The 26,327-nt window shown below is 35.4% G+C and overlaps 2 protein-coding genes across 2 annotated transcripts in view; one reads left to right on the top strand and one right to left on the bottom strand.

Annotated features, from left to right (window-relative positions):
* Positions 1 to 26,327, bottom strand: part of CACNA2D3 (calcium voltage-gated channel auxiliary subunit alpha2delta 3) — a gene marked incomplete at its 5' end in the record, with an annotated part of 422,930 nt that overhangs the window by 57,717 nt on the left and 338,886 nt on the right. Inside the window, 7 exons of the mRNA XM_080350552.1 lie at positions 18,216 to 18,296; positions 18,884 to 19,005; positions 20,294 to 20,389; positions 22,050 to 22,143; positions 22,940 to 23,061; positions 23,212 to 23,257; positions 25,030 to 25,097. Coding sequence (XP_080206678.1) covers positions 18,216 to 18,296; positions 18,884 to 19,005; positions 20,294 to 20,389; positions 22,050 to 22,143; positions 22,940 to 23,061; positions 23,212 to 23,257; positions 25,030 to 25,097 — 629 coding nt within the window. The remainder of the gene's footprint in view (positions 1 to 18,215; positions 18,297 to 18,883; positions 19,006 to 20,293; positions 20,390 to 22,049; positions 22,144 to 22,939; positions 23,062 to 23,211; positions 23,258 to 25,029; positions 25,098 to 26,327) is intronic.
* Positions 3,173 to 8,750, top strand: LRTM1 (leucine rich repeats and transmembrane domains 1; the record flags this gene model as incomplete). The annotated part of the gene is made up of 3 exons (XM_080350562.1): positions 3,173 to 3,179; positions 4,753 to 5,349; positions 8,314 to 8,750. 3 exons carry the CDS (start codon positions 3,173 to 3,175, stop codon positions 8,748 to 8,750), a joined length of 1,041 nt encoding a protein of 346 aa, XP_080206688.1.

Raw genomic sequence — 26,327 nt, 5'->3', positions numbered from 1 at the left:
TTTGAAATATTTAAATTGTTTCCTGTCTGCTAGAATTTAATTAACATAATGTTCTGTAAAAGAGATGATTCTTACACATGCTAGGCCTTTAAAGCTAATGGTAATAACTGATGCAACAAAGCGTTTGCTGGCAAAGCAAACACTGAACTGCACCACCAGCCAACAGGGACAGGGTATTAGTGCATTGGGCTGCCTTGCTATTTGCAATGGGAAACGTATCTTGTTACAAGGCACAAGTTAAATTAAGCAGTCACAATAACACAGTTGCTGCACCACATCAGACAACTGAAAGGAATCCTGCTGGTTGTTCAAAAGGCCAGAAGTAGAGTAGATTTCATGGTTATTCTGTTTCTGGCAAATCTCTACCTGTGTCACAACTATAATTTTCACCACATCAGACTTCTGTGTCATAACCAAAGTATTATTACTGATAAATGGGAATAGGACATGGATTACAGGTTGGAGAAACTTCTGTTTACAAATTATGTGCATTCAGAGTTCTCAATCTAAGGAAAAAATAGCCACATCTACATGAACAGCAAATCAACACATTTAATCATATGTTTCCAAATCTGTACTCTGCATGAAGATTTTTTAAAAGTAATAGCTTCTTATACCACAATTCAGAGCACATAAAAGAACATTTGCATTATTGTTGGAACTGAACCTCCCACAGTGCTTGACTTTCAGTGACCTGGTTCTATGAACAGCTCTTTAATATGGTGCGTGCTGAAAATAATACAATTATAGTAGCAAAGACTTACCTAAAATTAGAGAGGCAGTTAAGAAACATTCTTTAAGCCCTTCGTTAGATGACACTAACTGCTGTGGGAGCTTGAAAGCCCACCTGGTCAGCAAACATTAGTTAAGAAGGAAAAACAACTTAAAAATAAACCCTTTGAATTCATCAGTTAAAATAAAATTTTAGACAACAAAGAGAATTTAAAAGTATCATGCCAGAAAACAATAACATAATAGCTAGTACTTCCTGCAGTATGATCAAAAGTCATGAATAGGGCTATCATACAAGTGATGAGTTCTTGAAAGGACAGAGGGATGTCATCTCAAGCAACAAGTACCTAAGGTAAATTTGTTCTTCAAAAAAGCAGAGTATCTGCAGCTAGCAAGGCTACAACTTCTAAGGATGATCATATTTTATAGTAGCCCTTTTTACATTTAGTTCTGTCTTCATTAAAATGATTCACTGGTATTATTTAAGATAGATCTGTTTATGTGTTTGTATACGTGTGCACATACATGAGTTGGGAAAGGACATAGCAAATAAATGTATTGTACAACAAAGGTTAGAGAAGCTTTTGTTTTAACCTGATATTTAAAGTACATGACAGTAGATCTTTAAGCTTATCTCCCTTTACCATTGTAAAACTGAGTTACTTAGTATGACTATAGTACCAGGTAATCTACATCTACAGTATTCCTCTACAACACGTTGCAGACTTTCATCCTGTATCAGGATGATGTGTCATTCATCAAAAGTGTCAACAACAGTATGGTCTGCCATTCATAGCAATAATCCTAGAATCCTCAAGATTACCAGTCATGTTTACTTTACAGAACGTCAGTTGTTCTGCATTCTCCTTCACTGCTCAGCAACATTCACTATTCCTTTGGGTATCTCGACCGGTGTCAGAAACAATTCAGCAAAGCATACAACAATAACAGTTACAGTTCTCTCTTAGCGCATGAGGGTGGCAGAGATCAAAACACGGACTTTCAGTAACTAGAAGGTAGCTATGGAGAAGATGGGGTTACTTTCCTCACAAGGATGCATGGTGACAGGACAAGAGGTGAGGGACACAAGTTGCTTCAAGGAAAACTCTGTCTGGATGTAAGACAAAATCAGTGATGCTAAGAACAGTAACACACTGGAGTAGGTTGCCCAGAGAAGTGATGGAATCTCCCTTGCTGGAAATATTCAAGTCTCAACTTGACAGGACCCTGGGTAACTTCTTGTAAGACCCCGCTTTCAACAGCAGGTTTGACCTGATTAACTCACTTTTCTATGACTGCTTCCATAGCATTGCATATAGCATATACATTTTGGCCTAGAAACTGAGCTTTGTGTGATCTTTTCAAAAGCACCTAAAAGCAGAATTTGAACTGGAAAGCTATGATATATATAAGAATAGGTCTGATAGCTTTTGATTGCACTGCTTCCCTCTTCATAGGACAGCTATCAGATGGAGTGATCCTATGGCCTTAATTGTATTTTATACTCATTCCTTTAAACATCTTTGAGTTCCTTCATAGTCACAAGTCATTAATCCTTTTATTGTTGTACATGGTACAGCATGAATGAGTTATACTGAAGCAGTAACAAAGAGAGAAGTCAAGGCACCATACAAACACATAAAGTACAATTTTAATATTGTCTGCCATTTCTTTCCAGTATCTTTGAAAATAAATAAATCTGTTCAGTACTCTTGGTGACCACACAAATATGTATGCCATTTTTATGGAAGGAGCCACCAGTCCTGTGTTCCCATGGAAGAAAATCCTGTCAGTGCAACTAATGGATGTCAGATGGATTAGCTTAGAAGAGCAAACAAGTGCACTGTCAAAACCATGTCATCAACCCACAGCCTATTCGTAGTGATATTATACACTCCACTGCTTCCCATCACAGCCCAGGACAATCACAATTCATGTTCAGAGTCATCTGGTCTTGCAAAAATTGACACAGCATAGCTAATAATCCACTAGAATTCAGAAACTATACTGGATTTTAAAAGGCAGCTTTATTTTTGTGCCTTGCATTTGAGGCAGATTAAATAAATCAAAATGGGTCATTATTTGTATGTTACAGCTGTCCAGTTAGAGTTGACAGACACTCTGCATGGCCTGTCGACTGATTAAGAGGCAGAATAAGTCTCTGAGAGTCCTAAATGGATGAGGGAGGTGGAGGGGAAGATTGTGATAAAGTAAAAAATCAAAGGCTGATGGAATAACTCACTGGAAATAGTTGCACTTCTACACAAGCAACAGATACCATCTAAAACCAAACAAACAAAACCAAAACCACCAGAAAACACAGGAAGAAAACTGGATGAGCAAATTACAGATTTGAAGTGGAAATCAGAACAAACTGTCACTGTTCTACATCAGAAAACTGGACTGAATCTTCTACAAGGTGAAGAACAAACAACACACAATGAAAGGTGAGATATTTAAGCATTCCTATTAATAACAATTTTCTTTTTTCTGTTCTCTAAGCATTTCCTTTCCAAGCATAATTTATTTTAACTCCACATTGGAAGCTGTGTCTCAGTTTCTGAAGCCAACTGTTGCAGAACAATGTAAGGAAATGAAAATATTGCTTACCTTGCTTACAAGAATGCTCAATTCTTTCAAGTGAATTCTACAACATAGATTTCAGTTTGCAAAAGTTTATGTATAAATTTAATATAAATACAATTTCATTTTCAAGTGAAAATTAATGAGTAGTTTGTGACAAACTGTAGTGTCAAAATAAAACCTTCATTTATACATTTTTCATATTCAATGTTATAGGACTGTTATTCCTTTTATATAGTATTCCCCATTATTAAGTAATGTTTGATCTTTTAAGCCAATATGCAGTATGTCCTTTCATTTCCAAAAGTTTCGATCAGTAACTAAAATGTTTTTCATTTTGAAATAGTAAAAATCATTTGAGGCATCTGAAAAACAATGTTACAAAAGGATTTATCATTCTGACTGTCTTTCGTCAAAGGAAATCTAATTATTCAACATGATCTGGTTTTGGGGTTTTTTTGGACTGTTTTTTTTTTATTACATGCAGTGCATGCAGAGCTTTAAGTGACACCTTGTTTTCAAAGTAAGATCATTAGCAAAAGATGAATGGTAAAAACCGGTTGAGATTTTTTGTTGTTGTTGGTGGGGTTTTTTTGGCTTTCTTTTTTTTTTTTTGTTTTATTTTGTTTTTGTGTGGGTTTTTTTTGTTTGTTTGGTTTTTTTGTTTTGTTTTTCTTTTTCAGTTAAAACTGACCTGAACATCAGGGAATAGAAGATAATTATAAATATTAAAAATTACTAAGTACTCCCGTCAACTCATTTTTCTTTTTAACAGCTTCTTGACAAATGTTTGCTGATTGTGTAGAAACCTGTATCTATGGGAAGTACAGTTGGCATTCAGATAAGGGAGTTAAAGCAATAAGTATAAACATCGATATTTTAAAGAACAAACTTACAGAATCTGGATTGCTGAAAAAGTGCTGTTAACAGTTTATATACCAATATCTTCGAGGCTTGTTTTTCTTTTGATGGCATATTAACTTCATTCTTTTTAGGTAGTACAATTAGTAAAAACACAGTAAAAGAAAAGTTGTACTTGCAATTCTTCTGACACAAGATTCCTCAAAGATGTTTACAACCACAGAATGAGAAACATTCCAATTTAATATTTTTAGGAAATCTGTCACATTCCCTTCAAAAACATCACTGCTTTGCTGATAGCAAATCCTCCTAAAAACCATTTGTACTTAAGATAAAACCATGGGAAGTACTTCATTTTAAGACCATGGAAGCACTAACTTAATTCTGCATGATAAGAGTACTTCAATATTATCTGTGATTTACTGATGCATTGTAAAATAAATGGAATCTCTTTATGCTATCTATGTTAATGCCTATTAAGAAGCTGTATATCCTTTAGCCACGTTAATGATCTGTATATTGTCAAAAGACTAACATTCTAAACTAATTTAAAATCTATTTTCACTTGTGATACAGGTAACAGCCTTTTGGTTTTGAGTGTCACCTTGTTAATATATGCAGCTCATGGATGTCCTGATAAATGCCTATGCCATACAGCTTCGAAGACTGCAGACTGCAAGAACAGAGGCTTTACTGAAATTCCTTCCCGTTTACCTCCTGAAATTCAGATACTACAGTTGCAGAATAACCGTATTTGGAGAATCAACCAAAATGCATTCACTGGAACACCATTGCTCAAAATCTTAGACTTGTCTAATAATTCTCTCTCAAGTTTGGCACCGGGTGCTTTCCAAAAATTACGGTATCTACAGGTTCTAAACCTAACCAGAAATTTGATTCATTATATAGAAAACAAGACTTTCAGTTTCCTCCCACACCTAAAAGAACTGGACTTGTCATCCAACAGCATTATACGTTTGCCTGAGACTTTTGGAAACAGCACAGGGAATATAACATTGCTGTCTGTGAAGCATAACAAACTTCAGAAAATGGAAAGAGTTCTGCTGGAGTCACTTCCAAACTTGAAAGTGGTCCTTTTCAAAGATAATCCCTGGCAATGTAATTGTAATGTCTTTGGCCTGAAACTGTGGCTGGAGAGCTTTTTGTACAGAGGTAAGGAATTCTTCTCATTACATACAATGCACACGAGAACACTTAAACAGCATCTGCCTCATCTTCACTATTACAGCTTAACAATTTACCACACACCTTAGATCATCTCCTCAAATAAGCACACTATAATGTATTCTTATGCATAGGTCAGAAAACAGATGCGTTCATAAATACAGGTGGCAAACTAGAATCACAGAGGAACTTTATATTTGCACAAAGAGAAAGAAAGTAAACACACATGGTCATATAGTATGTGCAGAAAGATTCTGGAAATGTACATGTGTTGCATGCGTATGTATATATATCCACATCTATATATAACAAATATACTTGTACATATAAACTTCCTTTAATTCTACCAATACATTTTTGCTAGAAACTAACCTACTGTTTAAAAGCTTTTAACCTGATGCATGAGGGTAAACATCAAGACAGATATCAATATGAATTTAACTTGAGAGAACTCAGGATTCTAATTCCTCTAGAAATTATCTGGTAGTAGCTCTTTAATATTGTAAGAATACTTCACCTAAAAATGTATATCACACTTTGAAAAAGTTTATTCTTGTCTAGTATTGCTTCCTAATTTGTTGTTATCCAGAAGAGGTACTAAATTCACTGATAATTTCCTGACAGAAAAGTGTAATGCCATCAAATGCAGGAAACTGAATTTTATAAGTAAAAGTAGCCTCATATTTTGGTCACATTTGCTTTTAAATATATTCATCAGTTATGCTGTAGAAAAGATAATATGATTTAACTCTAAAGGAATTAAGTATTAAAGAAATTAATATATTTCTCCCAGGAGGCATGGTCAGACTCTGAGAATTCAGAACAGCAGGGCAATTCACTTTTCTCTAAATCACGTTTGGATGCTTGCATGTGATCAAACTGCTGATCATCTGTCTGTATACAGAAATGACCCACAGTATGTTGCAACACAGTGTATGTGAAGATGGTCCATGTTGCCTGTGATGGAATGGAATGCCATTATCAGGCATTGGAACTCTACAGGCCAGCTGGAAAACTGTACTGACTATGCAGGGGCACAATTAGTACAGGAATAGTTTCTGAGTGAGGTAAAGCCATTGCAAGAAGCAACCTTTTAGAAAAGAAAAAAGGCTTCATAGTTAAAATCTTGATATTTTGAATTGGTAAAATATTACATTATTCCAGGGCTTTAGCCATATTATGCTGGAACCATTCCCCACAACAAATTTCAGCAGGGTTTCTGACTTCTCTGTGGAGAAGAATGTAATGATCCAAGATAAACATATCAGATTATAATAATTTCTTTGCCAGCAGCATAAGTATTGTAGTTTATTTCAAAACCCCATGTTGATTAGATATTCAGCAATGCCCTTTCATTTTCCCAAACATTGCACAGATTACCTAAATTAAGTTATATGAAACTTACACATTCATTTTAGCAACAAGTTTTAAAGGAAGCCCAAATACTATGTTCTCTTCTCTGTTTATGTTCACTGAAATTACCTGTGTGAATCACATAAAGAAAAATTAGTTACATTGCACATTAATATTTCCCATTACTTGTATACTTAAGATAAAACAGTACTGTGGCCCTACAGATATTTCTTGCAAGTCATAACAAAACATGGCTAGAGATGGAATTTTGTCTGAATTTTAAAGTGTTGACTGTTTTGTCCAATATAACTGTAAAAGACTTCAGCATTTTTAGCTGAATCCAACTCAGGCAATTGACATTTGGTGCATATTCATAAATAATTATAAAGAATTCTTCAGTTCAGGTGGGACTCCACTCTTCTATTCCAAGCACACATATTTTACTTAAAACCATGAAAGGATCACAATTGCAGGATCTGGAGTTGTCGCTACATCCGCATCCAAGCTAAGGCATTGAAGGCGTCTGGAATCATGCTTTGGGGTTGGCTGTTAAAGACAAAGAGACAGGCTGCTGTGCTCATATCTGGCTTGGAATGCCATCAATATTTGTGGAGTAGTCTCCAGATGTCAGTTTGGGTCCATTTGTATTCACTGCTTTCTCAGATAAAGTCTTTCCAGGATGAAAATTTCTATGCTTGGCTTTAGCTGAAAGGCGGATTATTTTGGACAGAGAAGAGGAAGAAAATTCAGCTGATTTGATTAGTTATTTTTTTAAAATATGTAAACATTGGTTTTGGCCTTGTTGACTCGACAGACTACACCCCTAAAACCATGGTGTAGGGACTAATTAGAAACCTGAAGGCTACACTCGCTGTGTGTTCCTCTATGCACTGAGGAACAACTGTGTGATTTACCAAGGCTGAGGCTTCCTACTTCATTTCCTGTTATACTAAAAACATCCTTGGGGAGGGAGCAGAAACTGGCTCTAAGCAATCATTAAATTTACCATATGAGCAAGGTAACAGACTGATTAATCTTAGCTCCTTTAGATCTCTGTATATTTTCTTACCATGAACCTTGTCTCAAAACATTGCTCATGTATACATACAACTTTCTGAACTTTGTCTTTGCATCTTTACAGTTAGCATAACATGTCAGAATAATGAGTATTTCATGGCATATTTCAATCAAGTGGGAAATCTTTACTTACAGTATATTGTTTCCATTTCTCTTTATAAAAAGAAGTAATAGTATGAATTTGAATCGAATTAATTTTCTGTTAATAGTACCTCTTTGTTTTCGTCTATGCCTTATTTTTACTTTTAAGCCACTGTTGTTTTTCACTTTTTCTTCCATAAAAGCATAGATAACTTAATTCCTGATGAATTGCTTCTTGCATTGATCTAACTGGAAAAAGGTCTTAAAGGTATAGTTATAAATTTTTAAAAGTATAGAGTCAAGTCTGATGATACACTTCAGTTCTCTGTTAAATTTATATGAAGATAATTCAGAAGCCACCGAATTTTAAGTCCATAAATCTGTTTGGTGGGATTTTTTTGTGGTTTTTTGTTTGTTTGTTTGGTTTGTTTTGTTTTTCAGGAGGAATAAGTGATGGCATTATCTGCTCAGCACCAGGGATTCGGAAAGGAAGGGACCTCCTCAAAGTTCCCTATGAGCTCTTTGGGGCATGTCCTCTTACAACAGCCCACGTCCACCTGGCCAGTGTTCACCACCACAGCTTTGAGCACAGAAGTTCTCCGAAGCACGCTCATCATCACCATGAGCACGGGGACAGCAGCCGGCCGAACTGCGAACCCAAACCAAAGCCAAGGCCTGTTAGCTTGCGTCATGCAATTGCCACTGTAGTCATAACTGGAGTTGTCTGTGGAATTGTGTGTCTAATGATGTTGGCAGCTGCTGTTTATGGTTGTGCTTATGCTGCAATTACTGCGAAATACCACAAAGAACATTTGGCCCCAGTCAGACAGCATGGGACTCCTGAGGAAAAAGAGCCATTTGATAGTTCCTTGGCTTGAGTTACTTTTGTCTTCAGTTTCTCGCAAATAAAGCCCTCACTTCTGTTAAAAAGCCTGGAATCTAAATAGGATTGATTTTATAGTAATTACTGCTTTATTTTCCTTCTTTTTCACGCTGTTTTGTAAAATGTAAATATATACGCCTTGGAATATATATTTAGACTTTATTTAGAAGCTTGTAAGTTTATTTATATTTTGTGTGTGTATATTCTGAAGCCACTACTTGAGGTTGAGTGTTTGAGATACAGAAATCTTGATGCACTTTAACAGATTATATTCTCCATTACCAGCTTCTGATGTAATAAAGTACAACGTATCAGTTATGGTGCAGTTACAGTCAGCAGCCAACATGAGTGAGCTTTCTGCAAAGAAAAATACTAAGTATCTACAAATGACTGACTATATTTTAAGAACTTAAAATAGCTGGTATGTATCCAGAAATAGAATTCACAATCAGTTTTAGAATGGGCCAGCCTATACACTGACATTGAGAACTTGAACATGTGTTAAAAATATTTCCAAATACATATTTCCCCCTTCCAATCTGTCCTGGAAGAATTAAAAATGAAATACATTCTTTGATTTAAAAAAATAGGTGATACCTTGTTAACCCTGACATTTCATTTTTAAATTACTTAGGAGGGAATAAAGAAGAGACCTGAAATAATGCTGAAGAATAAATGCTGCCCTGTTTCTAATACAAGCACTGAAATGAGCACACAAGCACACATGAAGAGACACTCCCGTTATCCTGTTGGCATACATGCCTGCTACAAACATTTCTGAAGCTTCTTATTCCCAAATCCACACACAAGTGTTCCATTTTGCAAGTATCATGACTGCAGATGCAGCTTCCGTCACAGTGCTGCCCTTCAGTACAGAGGATAATATAAAGTTGCATGTTTACACATCCTCACAGAGAAATCATTCAGCTGAATTCATTCAAGGGTCCACCCTAACTTTCTGCCGTGCAGTTTTGCCATCAGAGGAAATCAGAGTCAAAACCATTTGAGTAACATAAGTTTAGAACAGAAAAAATATTTTGAATCTACTGAAGTATTTTTAAATAATTCTTAGAAATTATTTTAAGGCAACCAACACAGATTGACAGGCCCATCTACCTTTTCCAAGACTAGATAAAACACATCTAGGCTATTTGTGACAGATATCTGTGTTTTTTAAATGTCTCCAGCGACAGGGTTGAAGGCCTGTCTAGCTAGCTAATGTAGAAATCAACTACGCCTATAGTCTAAGAGGCTTTTAATTGCATCTATCCTAAACCTTTGGTGCAAATCTTGCCAGTTTATTCCACTAGTCAGAAGACTCAGGGACAACAGCTGAGTAACAGTCTGCAATAAGGGCAAGAGGGAGCTGCAGTGGCATTCAGAGACCTCCACTCTCCATCCAACAGATGGATTCCAAGATCAAGTTCTGTAGCAATTCTAATAACAGCCTCAACTGAGTAATAGGCTATATGGCAGGAGTCACGTAACCCTTGCTCTTATCTACTTAGTAATAATTGCAAACTAAATATATTAAAGCTCATTCCTACATCTGCACTTACTTTGATGTCCAGAGAAAATTAAGCATCTCAGTCTTAATCTAAATCTAGCAGACATTAGACATTGAAAACAATCAATTACTGCCTGTTTTTTTGTTAACTGCAAAGTACTTCATATTATTGTTAGGCTCTCTTCATTCTTTTCTTTCCTGAACTATATAAATCAAGCTGTTTCACATTTTCCTGTAAGGTCTCATTCTCCAAACTTATTTTTTCTGCATTCCCTGGAACCTTTTCAGTTCTTCTACATTTTGTTTAGAATGTAGTTCCCTAGATTGGACACATTACTTAAGCTTAGACATCATCAGCACAAAATTTTTAGAATATTTACATTCAGGCTTTTTAAATCTGATCTTTTGATCATGCATCTCAGAAGCAAGTTTGGTACTTTTTTTCCTTCTAAATATTAGGCAAAACTTACTGAATAATCTATCTTTGGAGATAAGTCATTCGAGCATGTAGATCTACATTTTCTACTCTTTTATTCACTTATTGGAATAACACTTTGCAAAGCAAAATATAGTTTTTCATATAGAGAAAAATGAAGTAGTACAGGATAGCATCTTATTGCCCAGGGAGTTCAAAGCCATGCCAAATGGGTGCATTTCTATGGTGACCACCTAAAATAAGCACAATTGCACTCAAATTGCAGATCCTAAGATGAAAGCTAATAAACCTCTGACCTCCAGAGAGATTTCACTCACAGTGTTTCTAACAGGCTCTGATACAGCAATGCAGCTTCCACCACAAATAAGTTCACACTTCTGGTATCTTCAAGCAAAGGAAAAACAAGAACTAACTTGATTTTTCATGGTAATAAATAACCAGAACATCTTCCTAGTCCTTAAAAAAAAACGTCCTATCAACAAACACCTTTCAGGCTTTCCGTACTGTAAGACGGTAAAAAACAAACAAACAAACAAAAAAACCCCAACATTAAACAAAAAACATTAAACAAAACATTAAATAAAACTTTGTCCTTGTCACACTTAAGATTTTCATGCACACATAAGGCTGTAAATTGGTATGGAGTTCTGCCAGAAAGCAAATTATTTTGTATTTCTGCTAGTTCACTCTGCTATGGGAGTGCAGCAAGCCAATTCATGCAAAATCCGATTCATACTTTCTAACCTTATGTTTGCTAATGAAAGAATATAAAAAAACCCAACAACAACAAAATCTCAGAGAGCTTTTTCATGTAAGGCTTATAAGACTATATATATTTACAAATGTGTTTGCAATTAATGAATTTCAGTTATTGATTATGATAAGCTAATAGCAGATGTTAAACAGAGAAAAGCATTGATTCAGTTAACAGATGCAAAATTATTTATTTTTTTGGTAGAGGAAACAGAATGTCTGACTACTGAAAAATAGAGATAGAAGGCACAATTTCTTGTCCATAACAATTATTGACTACAACAAGTGGAAAACTGGATCTAGGGACTCCCCACAGAACTGCCCTTAATATGCAAAGCTTAGCAATGGACATCTGCTGCTAAAATAAGTTGTCACAGATTTATTTTTCAGATAAAGGTTCCTGAGAAAGCTTTGTTGTTTTTTCCAGTAGTCTCATGAGAGGTATTATAGTGAGCACAGTATTTTTTTTCTAATCTCTGTGAAAAACTCTCTTACCTCCAAAGTCAATGAAATATCAGGACACACTACTCTGCAAGGTATTTACAGAGACAGAGAAAGAACATATATTGTTGTATTCTTGTCTTCCATGTAGAAATTCACCACATTGTTTTCAGAAAAAAGAGGCTTTATATAATTTCAATTTAGAACAGAGATTAAAAACTATGATGCACCAATGTTCTTTACAGAAAATGCCTTTAGTATCTTTATTGGAAGAAACAAGTTCAAACCGAAACACACTTGCTTGCTCTATGTGTCTCTCCATCCAAAGCTTGCAAAAAAAGCCCATTGAAATTCAGCTTCATTATTCCCTAGTAATACAATGTCCAAACAAAATCAGGATCTCTCTTCTTAAATATTGAAGTAGAACATTTAGTGACATTAAACATAGTTTATCTATCATCAACAAAAAAAAATGCCAACTGGTGCCTACTAATAACCATCTGTCTTTGCTGGTCAGAGGACAAAGACACACAGGCTCTAGTTAAGGATTTGGGATTTGGAAAGCATCCCTATTTTTATGACTTTGATCTTTGAACTTGGTTGAAAGTGGCATAGTAACAATAATAGTGAGTCTTTTTACTTGCCGGGTTTATACTACCCGAAATGGGACAGTACGCTCCCCAGATGAGACAGGCAGCAACATCAACCATTCAGATATGGCAGTAAGTCACAACAGGGGAGAAAGAGCAGGAATAAGAGACCCATGATAAACAAACCAACAACTCCCTACTTCATAGCTCTTCAATGAAAGCTGCAGTTGCTCTCTCTTACTGATTACAGAGAGACCCCCAATGTTTTAGGGCTACGTACACTGTATGTTGAACATTTTGCATAAGGCTGCCATCCTCATTTCAAGACACAAGAATCACATAAGAAAACACTGCTAATATTTGGAAATATAGTCTGTTGAGATGAAAATAAAGTAGTTAATCCACAGTACTTAAACTGGTATTAATGTATTAATATATTGTGTAATTGCAGTTTCATACTTGCATAGCATCATTTGTATTTTTCAGAAGGGCCCCATCGCTGCCTTGTTCTGCAATCAGGGATTTATTTTGATAGCAGAATTATTTAGCAAAATGCCTCTAGAATTTGATTGTTATTAGATCACAAGGATCTTCCTCATACCCCAATTACATAGTACTTAAACCCAACCAATCAAATGAAAAATCCCAACAGTAAGGCAGAAGTGCAGAAACAAAGAGCAGAATGCTCTATGCAAATTTGTGACGTGTTAATACTATATATGTTGGGATGTTTTTCTAATTCACACATCAGAGCCCAGATTCTCTGAGAACAAGTGATGAGGAAAGACCAAAAATTAGATAAATAGGGGGTTAAATTCTTAAGCTGACAGTAGCAGAGAACTGTCTTTAAAAGCCCTGTTATTCAATTATCCCACACATTAATTCTGTACAGTCAAATAAATTGGGATTAAATACAAAGGAATAAAAATGTGTGAATGGTTGTAAACGCACCATCTAACTTCAGATTGTTCAGTCAATGAAGAGACGCAGGATTTTGCCACATGCCCTGAAGCATTTTGTGGAGGAGCTTACCTCTCTCCCAGCATTACCTACAAACCTTCTTTCCTAAATTATGGTTGCCAAGCTAAGTCCGTGAGCTGTTCAGTGTTAGACCATACAAATTCACATTTTCGTTTTCCTGAAACTGAAAACATTAGTCTATACCCTAATATTAGATTTATGAATACAAAGATAATATTCAAAATGAACAAGAAACTCTGGAAAAACATAAAATAGTGGTTTTCCACCAAAGCATGAAAAGCATTTTGAGGGATTTACTAAATACTATTGCTGGATATAATCTTCTGTGGCTTATAATGTGGAGTAAAGATTAAGTAAATCACTGTCTTGCCTGACAAGGAAAACATCTATTTTAGAACGCTTCAAAAATTTGGTTGGTGTGTCATTATGATGACATATTCATTTTCCCTTAGGCCTCCATACTAAAATGCAATTTTATAGATGGTATCATAAATTTTAAAGACTATGTATGACAGTGACATTTGCTTGAATGCTTTTAATAATATAGTAATACCAAAGCAATGCAAGTGAGACAAAAAGGCCAAAAAAAGGTACAAGCAGCACAGAGCAAATGTATTTACTCTATGTGCTATTCTGACAACAACTGATCTAACTATTTGTGAACCATCTACAATATCTGCCACTCATAATAATAATTTTGATTAAATTATTTGGAGTCACATTTTCAAAGCACATTCTGGGATCTTGTTCAAAGACAGATGTGCATTCAAACACCATTTGAATTTGCTCAAAGAATACTGAATGGAGCATTGCAGTCACGTATATACAATTATTAACACACCAAAAAAAAATGGAAAAAAGGAGATGAAGAAAAAAAAATTGTATTGTGAAGGCATTAATTTTCAGATACAATGTGTACATTTTCCTTCATGAAATTATAAAATAGTCTTTCTTACTTAGAGCCTGGACCACAAGAAGCTTTGGTTACTGGAAAACTGGTATATTCACAGAGAACAGGGAGTAAGCTCACGCTTATTGCATCCTCATGTTATGGTACCATCTACTAGGGAATTAAATGTACCTGCCATGCATTTAAGGACAGATTCCCTGGGATGTTCTGTGTCAAATAGCTACACAAAGACAAGACACAGTATAAAGATATGAATAATGGGTGGTAGAAATTCAACATGTTCATGAATGGCAGAATCTGACCCTTATGGGTCCAGTATTCTCACAAGAGCTACAAACTTTTTGGGAATCACCACAGAAGACTCTGAGCGTGGCTAATTTTCAGGCCGTCTGTATGAAGAATGCTTAATACACAGAAGAAAAACAAAAACACCCAATCAAGAAGCTTGCAACTGTGAACAAAAAACAGAGTTCCTTCTGCATTGATTTTTCTCTTCTGTCCAAACAGGAATTACTGCAATCATTCTTTTTATGTAGCTTCAGCAGAAAAGAATGAGTCAGGGTAGATTCAGAGAGCTATGGCAACGCTTGAATGCACATCCCAGGCAATCACTCTTCTTTGATAGAAAATGACTGTATGGATGTTTGTATATAAGAACAACATGGATTTCTTTTATTTCCAGAACTATGCTGAACAAGAGAAACCTTTAGATTACTGGGGTACTTTCATTTCTCTCTGATTTAGCTACAGTGAGCTTCCATTAATTTACTATTCCAGTAAAGTTGATGTAAAGCATAAGCATTCTGGTCACTGAAAGGAACACTGATCTTATATGAACATCATGGAATTTCAAGGCTAGGGTGATTCTACAATTTTTGCATCTGAACCAAAAAAAAAGAAAAAAATTCTACCACCCTTTATTCTCCTTCACATTGTAATATGGACAGTTTGAAGAAACTTAACATTTCAGTGTAAACTTGATATATGAGACATGTTCATAGAGAACACTAAAACAAAGCAATTTTGAGCATAAATGTGTTTAAATCTAATAAAACACCGCATTCATTGCAGTATTGTCCCTTTCTCTCCTGCAAATAAACTGAACTCTATATCAGCAGTAATAATATGATGCTACCAAGGAGACTTATCTCCTTCCACACTTTCTATAGAAATTTGCATTTATGAACGAAAAAAATAAATAAATCACAATCTCAATTTAAAGAGGAGGGAGGGATTTTTAAAACAAATTACATGGGTTTTTTTGCCAATAAGCAGACACATTCTGACAGTGAACTGGTAGTAGTAGGTAGAGATGGTGAAACAGCAGCAGTGACACTCAAGTTCTCTGCAGTAATTCTGGAGACTCATTGATTTTAGGATTTTCTGCCTATGTTAAAGGCTTTAATCTTCCCTACTTGCAATAAGCCTTAGTGTAGATTTGCATATGAAGAAGCCTGTTATAACTAATGTTTTTCTACAAAAACAGAATTAAAAAAAAAAAAAACCACAAACACAAAACAAACAACAACAACAAAAAAAAACCAACAAAGAAAATAGAAGAGACTGCAGATTTTGTATTAAGAGCTTGTTTTGTTTCTTTTTTTCCCCTTGTGGGCAGGTATAACTCAGGTTTCCATTTTATAATAAATAGTGTTCTAGTTTCTCTCTGCCAGTTTTAAACTCTTACAGTGATCTGTAATAAACAACATTCTGGTACAGCTTTATTTTCAGTCAAATCCCTCTAGGGAACAGAGTGATTTTACATGAAATGTGTATCCCATCGTGTTGCTTTCTGTAATCCACACAGACCAAATGAAGATGAGGAATACTTACTTCACACAAATTAAAATGAGACATTTTGGCCAAATTCAAATTTCAATGGAGGTATTTGAAAATGTTTCCCATAATCCTACTTAGTCTCCCAAATCCGGATAATAAAAACTTCAAACTTCTCCCATTTACCAGTGCTCCAGTTTCTGCCTACAAATCCATTTTGCTTAAAACAGAGTATCATCGACCTTATAGTAAAACCTAAAAAATTATGCTGGGTACTTTGTCGAAAGTTTTCTGATGGAAAAAGTAGGACTGATAAGTCACATTGATGATCTCCAACTTAAAGAGGACAAGAATTATGTTTATCTCTGAATGGCTGTAGCTGGCTGAGTGATACTTCCGTGGAACAGGGTTTGCAGAGATTCAAAGAGGCCTCCCTATGTGTACCCCTCCGCAAAAATCCTGAAAGCATGAAACCATGCAAGAGGGTAGGACACACAATTCAAAGCAAATTCTTAAAAATTTACAGAAATAAAAGTAAACCACCACTGATGTGCTTTAGAATGTAAATACACTGCTCATGTATTTCATATCATTATGCATTTACAGATACAATGGAAATCTTTTACATACTTTGGTATTAAAAAGCTTTGAAGACCCTTGTCTTTATTTTAGATAGAAAATATGGGACCCAAGTAATTTTGGATGTTCGATATTAAACATTATTACTGGGGAAATGGAAGCAACATCTGCCTCTCTCTTTTACAATTACTGCAAAATACCCCAAAGCATGTTGACACAGTATATAAAGTTGGTTATGTGTGATGCCTCCCTCAAGCCAACACTAAATTGCAAGTACTAGTGAGGAAAGAACAAATTTTAGGATGCCTGTTAACCCTACACTTTTTACAGATGATGGTAAACTGCACAATGACCCTTTTGCTAAGTCCAAAACATGGAGGATTCTAGAAATAACATGTCAACCCTCTTCAATGTGCAAAGAAAACTCTTTAATATATCTTCAGCAATTCACAGGATCTCCTGTTATGTTATGGAGTTCAACAACTTGTGAAGAATATTTTCATGCAAACTGGAGTCAGAAGTGTGCTTTCCTAGCGACCTTATAAAATCTGCTATTATCAGAGGAAATATTCTGCATTTGAGGGAACAAATTAGAGATTTGCCAATTATTTGGTGCATTCTTGCTCTTTCTGACTGTTGTTTACTGTATCTTACTGCATTTAAAAGCATATTTTACAGATGATAAAAATAGGATGGTTCTTGCTTTGTGCGATAGGTATCTAATTTTCCCTGAGATGAGAGAACTTAGTTTATGGCAAGATAAACAATAAGCCTTCTCTAAATTAACTCTTTCTTCAAAGTCAGTAACCATTGGGAACTAGAGAAAAGTTTTCAGAGAAGCATTTGAACTTGAGTGAGGAATGTCCAACAACATAAAAACTAATAACTCACATTTTTAAATCTGTATGTTTTATCTCTAATCTGTAGTTGTTGAACTTCACCTTTTGAGTCTTTAGGTACTGTTATACTCTTGGCTGGTAGACTGTAGAGTTTTGCTATTCAACGTAGGTGCTCTGATCAAAACTCATCTCTGATAATCTAGACAAAATGGCCACTTTATATTATTTGTTATAGCACAGGTTTTTCAGACCTGAAGACCTGGTGGAACCTTTACATATCAGATAGTCCTTTCTTTTATTTCCTTTTTCTTAACATAATATATTCTGACTTATGATGATATAGAATTGTGTCTACCAAAAACGCCTCACTGATAATGGTAATTTCCATTAAGTCAGACTCCATAGCTTGCAGGGAGCTTGGAGAGTCAATTAATAAAGGATCAAGTTCTTAGGGAAAAGAGGCATTGAGTCTTTTCTACACTAAGTTGTTCAATTATATCTTAGAGGTACAACTGCATATTTCCCTCCTCCTCCCGTCTCAAAATGTGATATTCCTACATTAGATTCCTGCTAAGCCAAAAGAGATAGTGAGGAACTCAGAAACTGACTTTAAAAATGAACAAAACAAATGAACTACAAAAATTTTACCTGCAACAACTGGAGATTTTCTGTCATCCAAAAGCTGAATAGCAGTACTGGCTGTCACTACATTGCTTTTGTTTGCTGTTTCTGCAGGGTGCATTAAGAAAAAAAAAAAAAAGTGAATTGAAGTAACATATTGCAGAATGAAGAAATTAAGCTCTTTTCCTATAGTTTGAAATAACAGTCCATGTGGATTTAGTGCTCAGAAAATTAAGGTAATAAGACAGCCAACATCATGTTCTGTGCATGCATGGAACATACAGGCTCTGGCATTTCAAAATTCCCCAGCACCCCAACAGCAAGCTTAAAACACTGAAATGAGTAATCAGTTTTTGCCTTCTCTGCTGGAAGTGGCAACAAAGGTGACAACTGGTAGGGCTTCTCATTAACGTGGACACTTGGTCTGTTGGACTTGCCTTGCTTAAAACACTAGGCTGTAAGCTCAACCTTTGCAAACATTAAATGAAAGCTGTTACACCACATCTTGGGGTTTTCACTTAGAGCCCTGTAAAAGATACACCTGGTCAAAGGACCAGTAAATTAGCTGCAAATTTCAATGCATATTTTAGATTAACATTTGAGATTAGCTACAGAGCCCACTCAGCACTGACATACTTGGAAACCTTTCAGCATCATCTATGGCTCAGCATATAGAGAATGACAAAATTATAGACCTGTACTAAATGGGATTGAATAGACAAAGCTCCCAGGTATTTGCTCAGCAGCTCTTCTGTACCAGAGTGGAAAATGGTCTGCATTAAAAATATTCTCCTTATCTTCAGCTGTCAGGAAATCTCTTGAGAAAGAAGAGAGAAAGAAAATACTTGTTGCTTGTTGCAAGGCACACAATAGCTTCTAGCTTTGAAAGACAAGGAAAACCAAAATGCAATCTTTTGGAAATGGCTTTGGACAATTTTTTTCATATCATCTTTTCAACAAAGGAGTTAACTTTCATAATTATTTGTGACACAGTTGCAATTGCTCTTGTTGTGCAGGATAGAAAAAGTAGTAAAAAAAAAAATAGTGCTTCTAAGTACCACTAAAATATTTGTACTGATATGTACAAATAAAAACGCTTAGTCTAAAAAGCCTTTTTCTCTCAGTGCAATGCAAGAACTGTGAACTGTACAAAGCGGAAAAGGCACTGGAGATTTGATAGTTTGCTGCCACTGGCATTCAGTCTCAACTTATGAAAAAAAAGGAAATTACCATCCTACTTTCCAAATAATATGTAAGGGCTGGTAATGGACAACTACATACTTTCTTCTTAATAATTTCAGGGAATGCTGACAGAGGAAAGTTAGTGTCAGTGAAAATAGCAAGTATGGTCTCCATGTTATTGTTCTGGTGTGTTGCCTGACAGTGACAAATTGAAGTGCTCTGGATCTCACCTGCCATGCTACAACAATATTTTGTTGTCAGATAAGCACCATATAACTTTATATTCAATAAACTTAGTTTATTATAAACATCAAGTGCAGATTTTCTTTTACATGCATTTGCCTGACACTATCAAACTGCTGCCTCAAAAAGTCATTAATTATGGGACCTTATTTTATAGCTCTCTATTTTAAGAAACCTGTACCCACATTAGATTACAATTTCTCCAGGCAAAGTGGGAAACTCTTGAATGATGAGCTCTCCTGATTACTCTTTCACCCAGTCCATTTCTATCACTTGGCTTAATTTCAGCACTAAAAAAAAAAATCACTACAATGATGCAAAACCCTTGGAAAAGCCTACCGATCTTTGTTTTGAGATTGGATAGCAAATAAAAAAAAAAATTATCTGATTATCTGCAGATGTAGCATATTCATAATTCTGATCTGAAGAATAAAGATGTGAGGCTAACTCTAAGGAAGTGAGAGGAATGTAAATATATGGGCTACAGGTGCAAAATAGCTCATCGTTCCAAATCTTTCAGTTGAAGAAAGACTCTAAGGGATCCTACAAAATCTTTCTTACTTATTCTATTTCAGAGCACCAGCATAAAACACTGAAAGAAACAGTAAATGGGCTTCCTAAAATAAACATCTTTTTTCCTCCTTTCTCACATGATTGACAAGCACAGCTTTGTTACTTACTGATTAGTAAGCTGTTCTGGACCCACAAACAGGTTGATACGAGATAGTCCAGTCCGTGTTCCAAGGAAGGCAACTTCCACTCCCTTGTCAGAGTTTCTGAAATAGAGCAGAACACAAGCAAAGATAATGTTTCCAGACAGTAAACAGATAAAGCTATATTATTGGTCACAGAACGTACAAGTGTACACATTTTTGAGAATTATTATTTTAAGCATAGTTCCCTTATTTTTTCATTTTTAATGCTGTTTTTTTAAGCTAGAATCATGAAGGTTTTGCAATACATACAATGTAGAAATGCTACTTAGATAAAAAATCACTAAAAAGTCAAAGACAGCAAATTTGGTAGGACTTGTGGGGAGGGACTTTAGGGAGGCCATAGAATAAACATGGGTGGCATAGCTATACACTAACTAAACACTGGCGCCCAGTGATTCAAGATGGGCAGGAATTCCAGATCTTGCTCCCAGGCCATCTAACACTTCTGCGACACATCTGTGCTTCAAGTCACAGACATGACTGTTGCTCAAGCAAGCAAAAACTAAGCTAGATTTAAACCAGTTAGCTCAGCGTCACATGTAGCTGCCATCAGGACAATCTTCAGCCTCTAGACCTTAGGAAAAAAATGTGACAGGTAGCTCAGGCTGAACTCTGTTACTGCACTGATATCAGTGCCAAGATATCTACTTTAAAACTGGTTCTCATGTGGCTGTAAGAGCTTCAGTTATATCACCACAAAACCAGAGAGCACAGTCTTGGCCAACTTACCATCTCATACTTCATTCTTCAATAAATGGACCATCTCAGTAGTGTAAGTCAGGATATGAAAGGGGATCAAAAGTGTCTCACTAGCATCTCCCCACAGTTGTCTTCCTTGTGTTTGCTGGATCTGTTATTTAATTGTGCAGGAGGACTCCAAGAAACTTTGTGCCTCTATATAAATTCATCAATGTCTATAGTATCTTAACATGCAATGATTTCATATGTTTATGTTATAAGAGGAGTATGGGTAATCCTTAGTTTGATGAATCAGATCTCATCACGTTGATTTTACTCATTCGGCATGAGCATGTGCTTTACAGCAATATATTTTTTCATCTAACTTTTAAAACTGGTTCAAATATAACGAAACCTAATCAGGATAATCTCCAGAATTTCCCTTCAATCACAGTATTTAATTCAAACTGCTAATTTTAACACATTTTCTCTAATATATATATAACACCTTGTTGCTTAAAACCTTAGTAGATCATAACATAAATGAAGTAAAAAAAAAGTAAACTGTAAAAAGGACCAGCTGATCTCCTGATTATCTGTAACATGAATCTAGATCCAAATTAGCTCTAGAAAACAAACAAAAGATTAAAGAAATTATTTATTTTACCAGTGCAATTTTTTTCTGTATATAACTTGTTCTGAGATAAACTACGAATTCCATCAAAAATTTTGGTAAATTTTGCACTAAATTCCTGAAGTACTCTGAACTGTTTGTTAGGAAGACTCAGAACTGTAAGTTGTAGTTAGTATACAATTTCATTAGTTATACTGTAAACCTTGATTAACCTTAGAACTCACCATCATGATGTACACTGCAACATAAACACCTAACACTGAATTCAAAGTTGGTGGTATGTAGGATCAAATGATTAATACAATATTTTCATGAATATCAGGGGTTGTTAGGTATTCTACCAGTTCATGAACATTAACTATTAAAAATTCACCCATTATTATAATGACTGACACAAAGCTTACTTACTCTGATTTATTTAGTGCTAGACTGGTCCAATAAGCTTCAATTGGTGCACTCACAACTGCATCAAACAGAACTTCCTGGATCAATTCTTTATCACCTGTTACAATATATTAAAATCAGTAAAGGTGTATACAGAGAGAATTTTTTTGTTAGATGACTAAACAATGATTTTTTTTTTTTTTTTTACAGTGTACTATATTTTATCTGTTATATGAATTCCAACTTTTTGCAGTATTAAGCTTTTATTATGTAATATTACATGGTATTTTACCACAATGCAGTTTTTCATATATCATTTCATTGCACTAACAACTTCAAATTTAAAACCAAAAAATGATTGTCCACTCCATGTAACACATTCATGTACACAGTATCTAATTCTTGCATTTCACATGACATAAGGTTAAAACAATTAGTTGTACTATCAGTCACAAAAGCTCTACATTTCTGAAAATACACAAAACATGCACTTATCCATCTGATTTTTTTTTTTATTCTGCTTTGCAGTTCAGAAAAGCTAATTGTGTACACATTCTCCCTAAAATACTAATGAAATATCCAGCACATTCTTTAGAGGTGTGATCCAAGGACTGATTCAGACCAATGCTGTTTAATTTTAAAACCCAATGGAACTATAATATTGCATAGTATAGCTACACCATCTGAATAGAAACTTGAATGTTTGGTTAAGGCATATTGTTTTCTGTAAAAGTCAGAAATTTGTATTGCCAATATCTTTATTGATACCTTGGAAAAAGATCAAACCAAAATGAAATTCCAAATTGACATCAGCCAAGCAATCCAATCTCAGTTTATCACAGGTTAAACCAAGTAGCTTTGCATTTTGTAGAAGGTTGCATACAACAGTTTTTAGCTGGGGTAGAGCCTACTACATGCATATTTAACAAAATACTTGCATTGGAGCAATGGCTCTTTTCCTGTGAGGTAGCGTCTAATTGCTTCTAACTGACTCATTTGACGGTGCTCAGGGTGTAAGTCAGTGTTGCAATACGACCTGTGAACACGTTGTCAAAACATAAAATTTTAGTATGTATAAGCACGATCTCTCTTTGTCTTTGAACATAAAGAATTGGGCTCAGCAAGCACAAACAATATGAAACCAAGAAGGGTAACAGACCAATTTCATGCTTTGTTTAAGGCTCACCATTCATCTGCTAAAGATACATCAGGGTGTTCTAAATCATGTAAACCTGTAACAGGAATAATAATGGGTTATTTAGGGAGCAGTCTGGGTAACAGATGGTTATTTACATACACTCCATAATATAAAGCCATCCTTCTTGGAAAGTGCATTATTACCTCAATGTAATAAATCACAGTAAACTATGTTCAAATACACTTTAGGGTCTACCAAACTGGCAAAAGCCAACTAAATCAGATCTAAAACTGGAAAAGCAGGAAAAGTTCTTTTTGTGCTGATATGTTTAACTTATACAAATTACTTCTATGATATGTTTGAAGTTAGAAGAAAACTTGAGCAAAGAGAAATATAAAATGCTAGAAGACTCCAATTCATACTTGTTCTATACAACTACTGAAGCTTTTACGTTAAAATCTGTACTTCTTATTTCGTAAGAGTTGCTCTCTTTAAAAAAAAATATATTTAAAAAGAACAATTCCCTCAAAACCAAAGCACACAACCCATGAATACAAACAGTAATTTACGTGATTGTTGAGAATAAGTTTATTGTACTAGCAGGTCACGAAAATGCTTGTAAATAAGAACGATATTATTAGTTATATAGCACAATAAAAATGTACTTTGGCAATTTAAAAAAACTCTTAAAATGCTTATCAATAGACAATAAGAAAACAGGGTTCAGAAGGCAGGGTCTGAGTTTAAACCCCTTAAGTACATACTAAACAATGACAGAGCTACAATGGTTAAGGAAAATAAGGAAGTCAAAACTAGAACTATAATTACAGTCTGTGGGGAGGACAGTGAGGGGTCAGTGACAGAGAATCAGTGAAGGTAAGAGTGGAAGAAAAGGAAGTTATGGCTATGTTAACATTTCTGGTGATGCATCTGGGAGGCAATATCGGACAGACTGGCTGAGATGTGTGGCTGGATTAAAGAAAATAGGTGAGAGGTGTGTTGGAAACAGTTTGGAGAGCTAGCAGCTCCATGTCTCCTGCCATGCTCTCTTTCTATCTAGACATGTATTTGCTGTGCAAGTGTCTCAACTTTGATGCATTTCTTTTACAACTCTCCTGGGAACAGGAATAAATTAATGTCCATAAATACAGCTGAGGAACAAAGGGCTGAAGAAATAAACTATCTTGTTTAACATCACTGATGCAACAAGAAGCAGAATTGGACATGGAGAATTAAGCATAAAATCAGAAAGCATTCCTCCACTCTTCTGAAATACCTCTGCTCTTCCTTCATCTTTGAGAACCTTTTTGACAAACAACTTCATCACCATTCCTAGTTGACTCTTCCACTCATTTTAGTTGTTGACTTATCAAACAGGGAAAAGAAAGAAAGAAAGAAGAGTTCTTCCCCCAGTTACTTCTACTGTTATTACATAAATGCAAAATGTAAATCCCTGTAGACAATGCCCAAAGCACTTATAGCTCTGAAAGACTTCATAATGTATAGTCTGTGAACAAAAAAGCCACAGTCATTACATCGCTTCCAGGGGTTACTTCATTCAGAAACCACCACAAATAACTAACTTTGGACACTGAGTGACTCTCTGGAACATTGAGAGAGGAAGACGGAAGATGATGCCCATCTAAGAAGATTCACAAATGGTCTGTGCTTAATACAAATGAGGAAAAAAAAATCTCATGAAGTAAAAGATCTTTAAAATTAAAAAAAAAAAAAAAAAAACAGAAAGAAAGAAAGAAAAAAAATCCAGTTCTCTCATGGAATCTGCAGAGAAACATAAAACCTTTAGGTCTACCAAATCAACAATAAAACTACTGTGTGAGCAATGCAAGAAGGTAGGTATCTTACCTTCTTCTACAGTTACATTCCCTCTGAAGAAATATTTTCCATGTCCTCTAGAGAGAGCCACACCTAAACTGTGCAAAGAAATAAAGCAGACCTTGAAATCTGTGAGACAAACAATAGCAGACAGAGCTATTTTCATCTCTAACAATTCCAGCTAGTGTACTATGATTACCTTTAAAAGTGTTTGTTTCCAAATATCGTGTTTATTGTTCAACTAGCTGCTTCAGTTCTGATGTGTCTGCAACAACTGGCTGTATTTATGTGTACTTGGAGATGCAGTAAACCATTATTCTCTAGCAATCTAATAAACAAGCCCCTCTAAGCCCACTGCTGTTCACGCAGCATGAGATTTCTTCAGCTGAGCCTTGAACATGCCCGTGGCCTCACGATAAAGGAGACAGCTCTTTGTAAATCAGACAAAGCTGCTGAAAAACTATGTAAGTGTGGGAATGAATGGAGCTACTGGGAGGAAAATAATTTCATGTGTAACAACAGCATCATGAATCCTCTTGGATTAATTTTTCAGTGATTCATATTTTTAGCTGGTTTAACTTTTTCTGCATTAACTTCAGCTTCATAAACTCTCAACAGTTACATAGCCAGTTCTAGTTTGGTTTTCAGTCTACCATTTAAACTATTTAAGGTTAATGATCTGGTTTGGGTATCCCATGCCACTCCCTATTGAACACATACACAGAATACCTTCTGGCATTCATTCGTTTATTCATTCAAGAGGATTATATCACGCTAGGAACCTGCCAGTAATCAGTAAGACTGAAAATGCATGGCCTGACACTTTAAGTACACGTAGAGGCACCAAATCCAAGAGCACACATGCTGCAATCAATAGCTCAATCTGGAAATAGGCTGAACAGTAAACATCTTTGACACTATCAGTGTTCATTTTAATAAAGGTTACCCTTGCTGTCTTCCCGAATCTATACTCCTACCCATCAAAACGAGATACAGACCATGCTGAAAAAGACAGTTTTCCTACTGTGTTTCCATCCTAAGAATCAGAACTCACACTCCATGCATATATGTAGCCCCATATCTGTTTACTAAGTAGGGCAAGAATGACAGTGCCACAGAAAACAAACAAACCAACCAACCAAACACTGAATTTTGCAACTTATGTGTGAATTTTAACAAGAATAAACACATGCATTAGAGATCAGAGAAATATATCTATATTTTCTGTATGTGGAAATGTAGCTCAAGTTCTATTAAATGGTTCCATTGAAGAAAATTTCAGTTGAGTATTGCAACTATCAGCCTCCTGCTTTAAGCATGAGGTACAG

Source organism: Nesoenas mayeri (assembly GCF_963082525.1).
Source record: "Nesoenas mayeri genome assembly, chromosome: 10".
Taxonomy (NCBI): Eukaryota; Metazoa; Chordata; class Aves; order Columbiformes; family Columbidae; genus Nesoenas; species Nesoenas mayeri.
The sequence above is the reverse complement of the archived record's forward strand: the minus strand, read 5'-3'. Positions and strand labels throughout refer to the sequence as shown.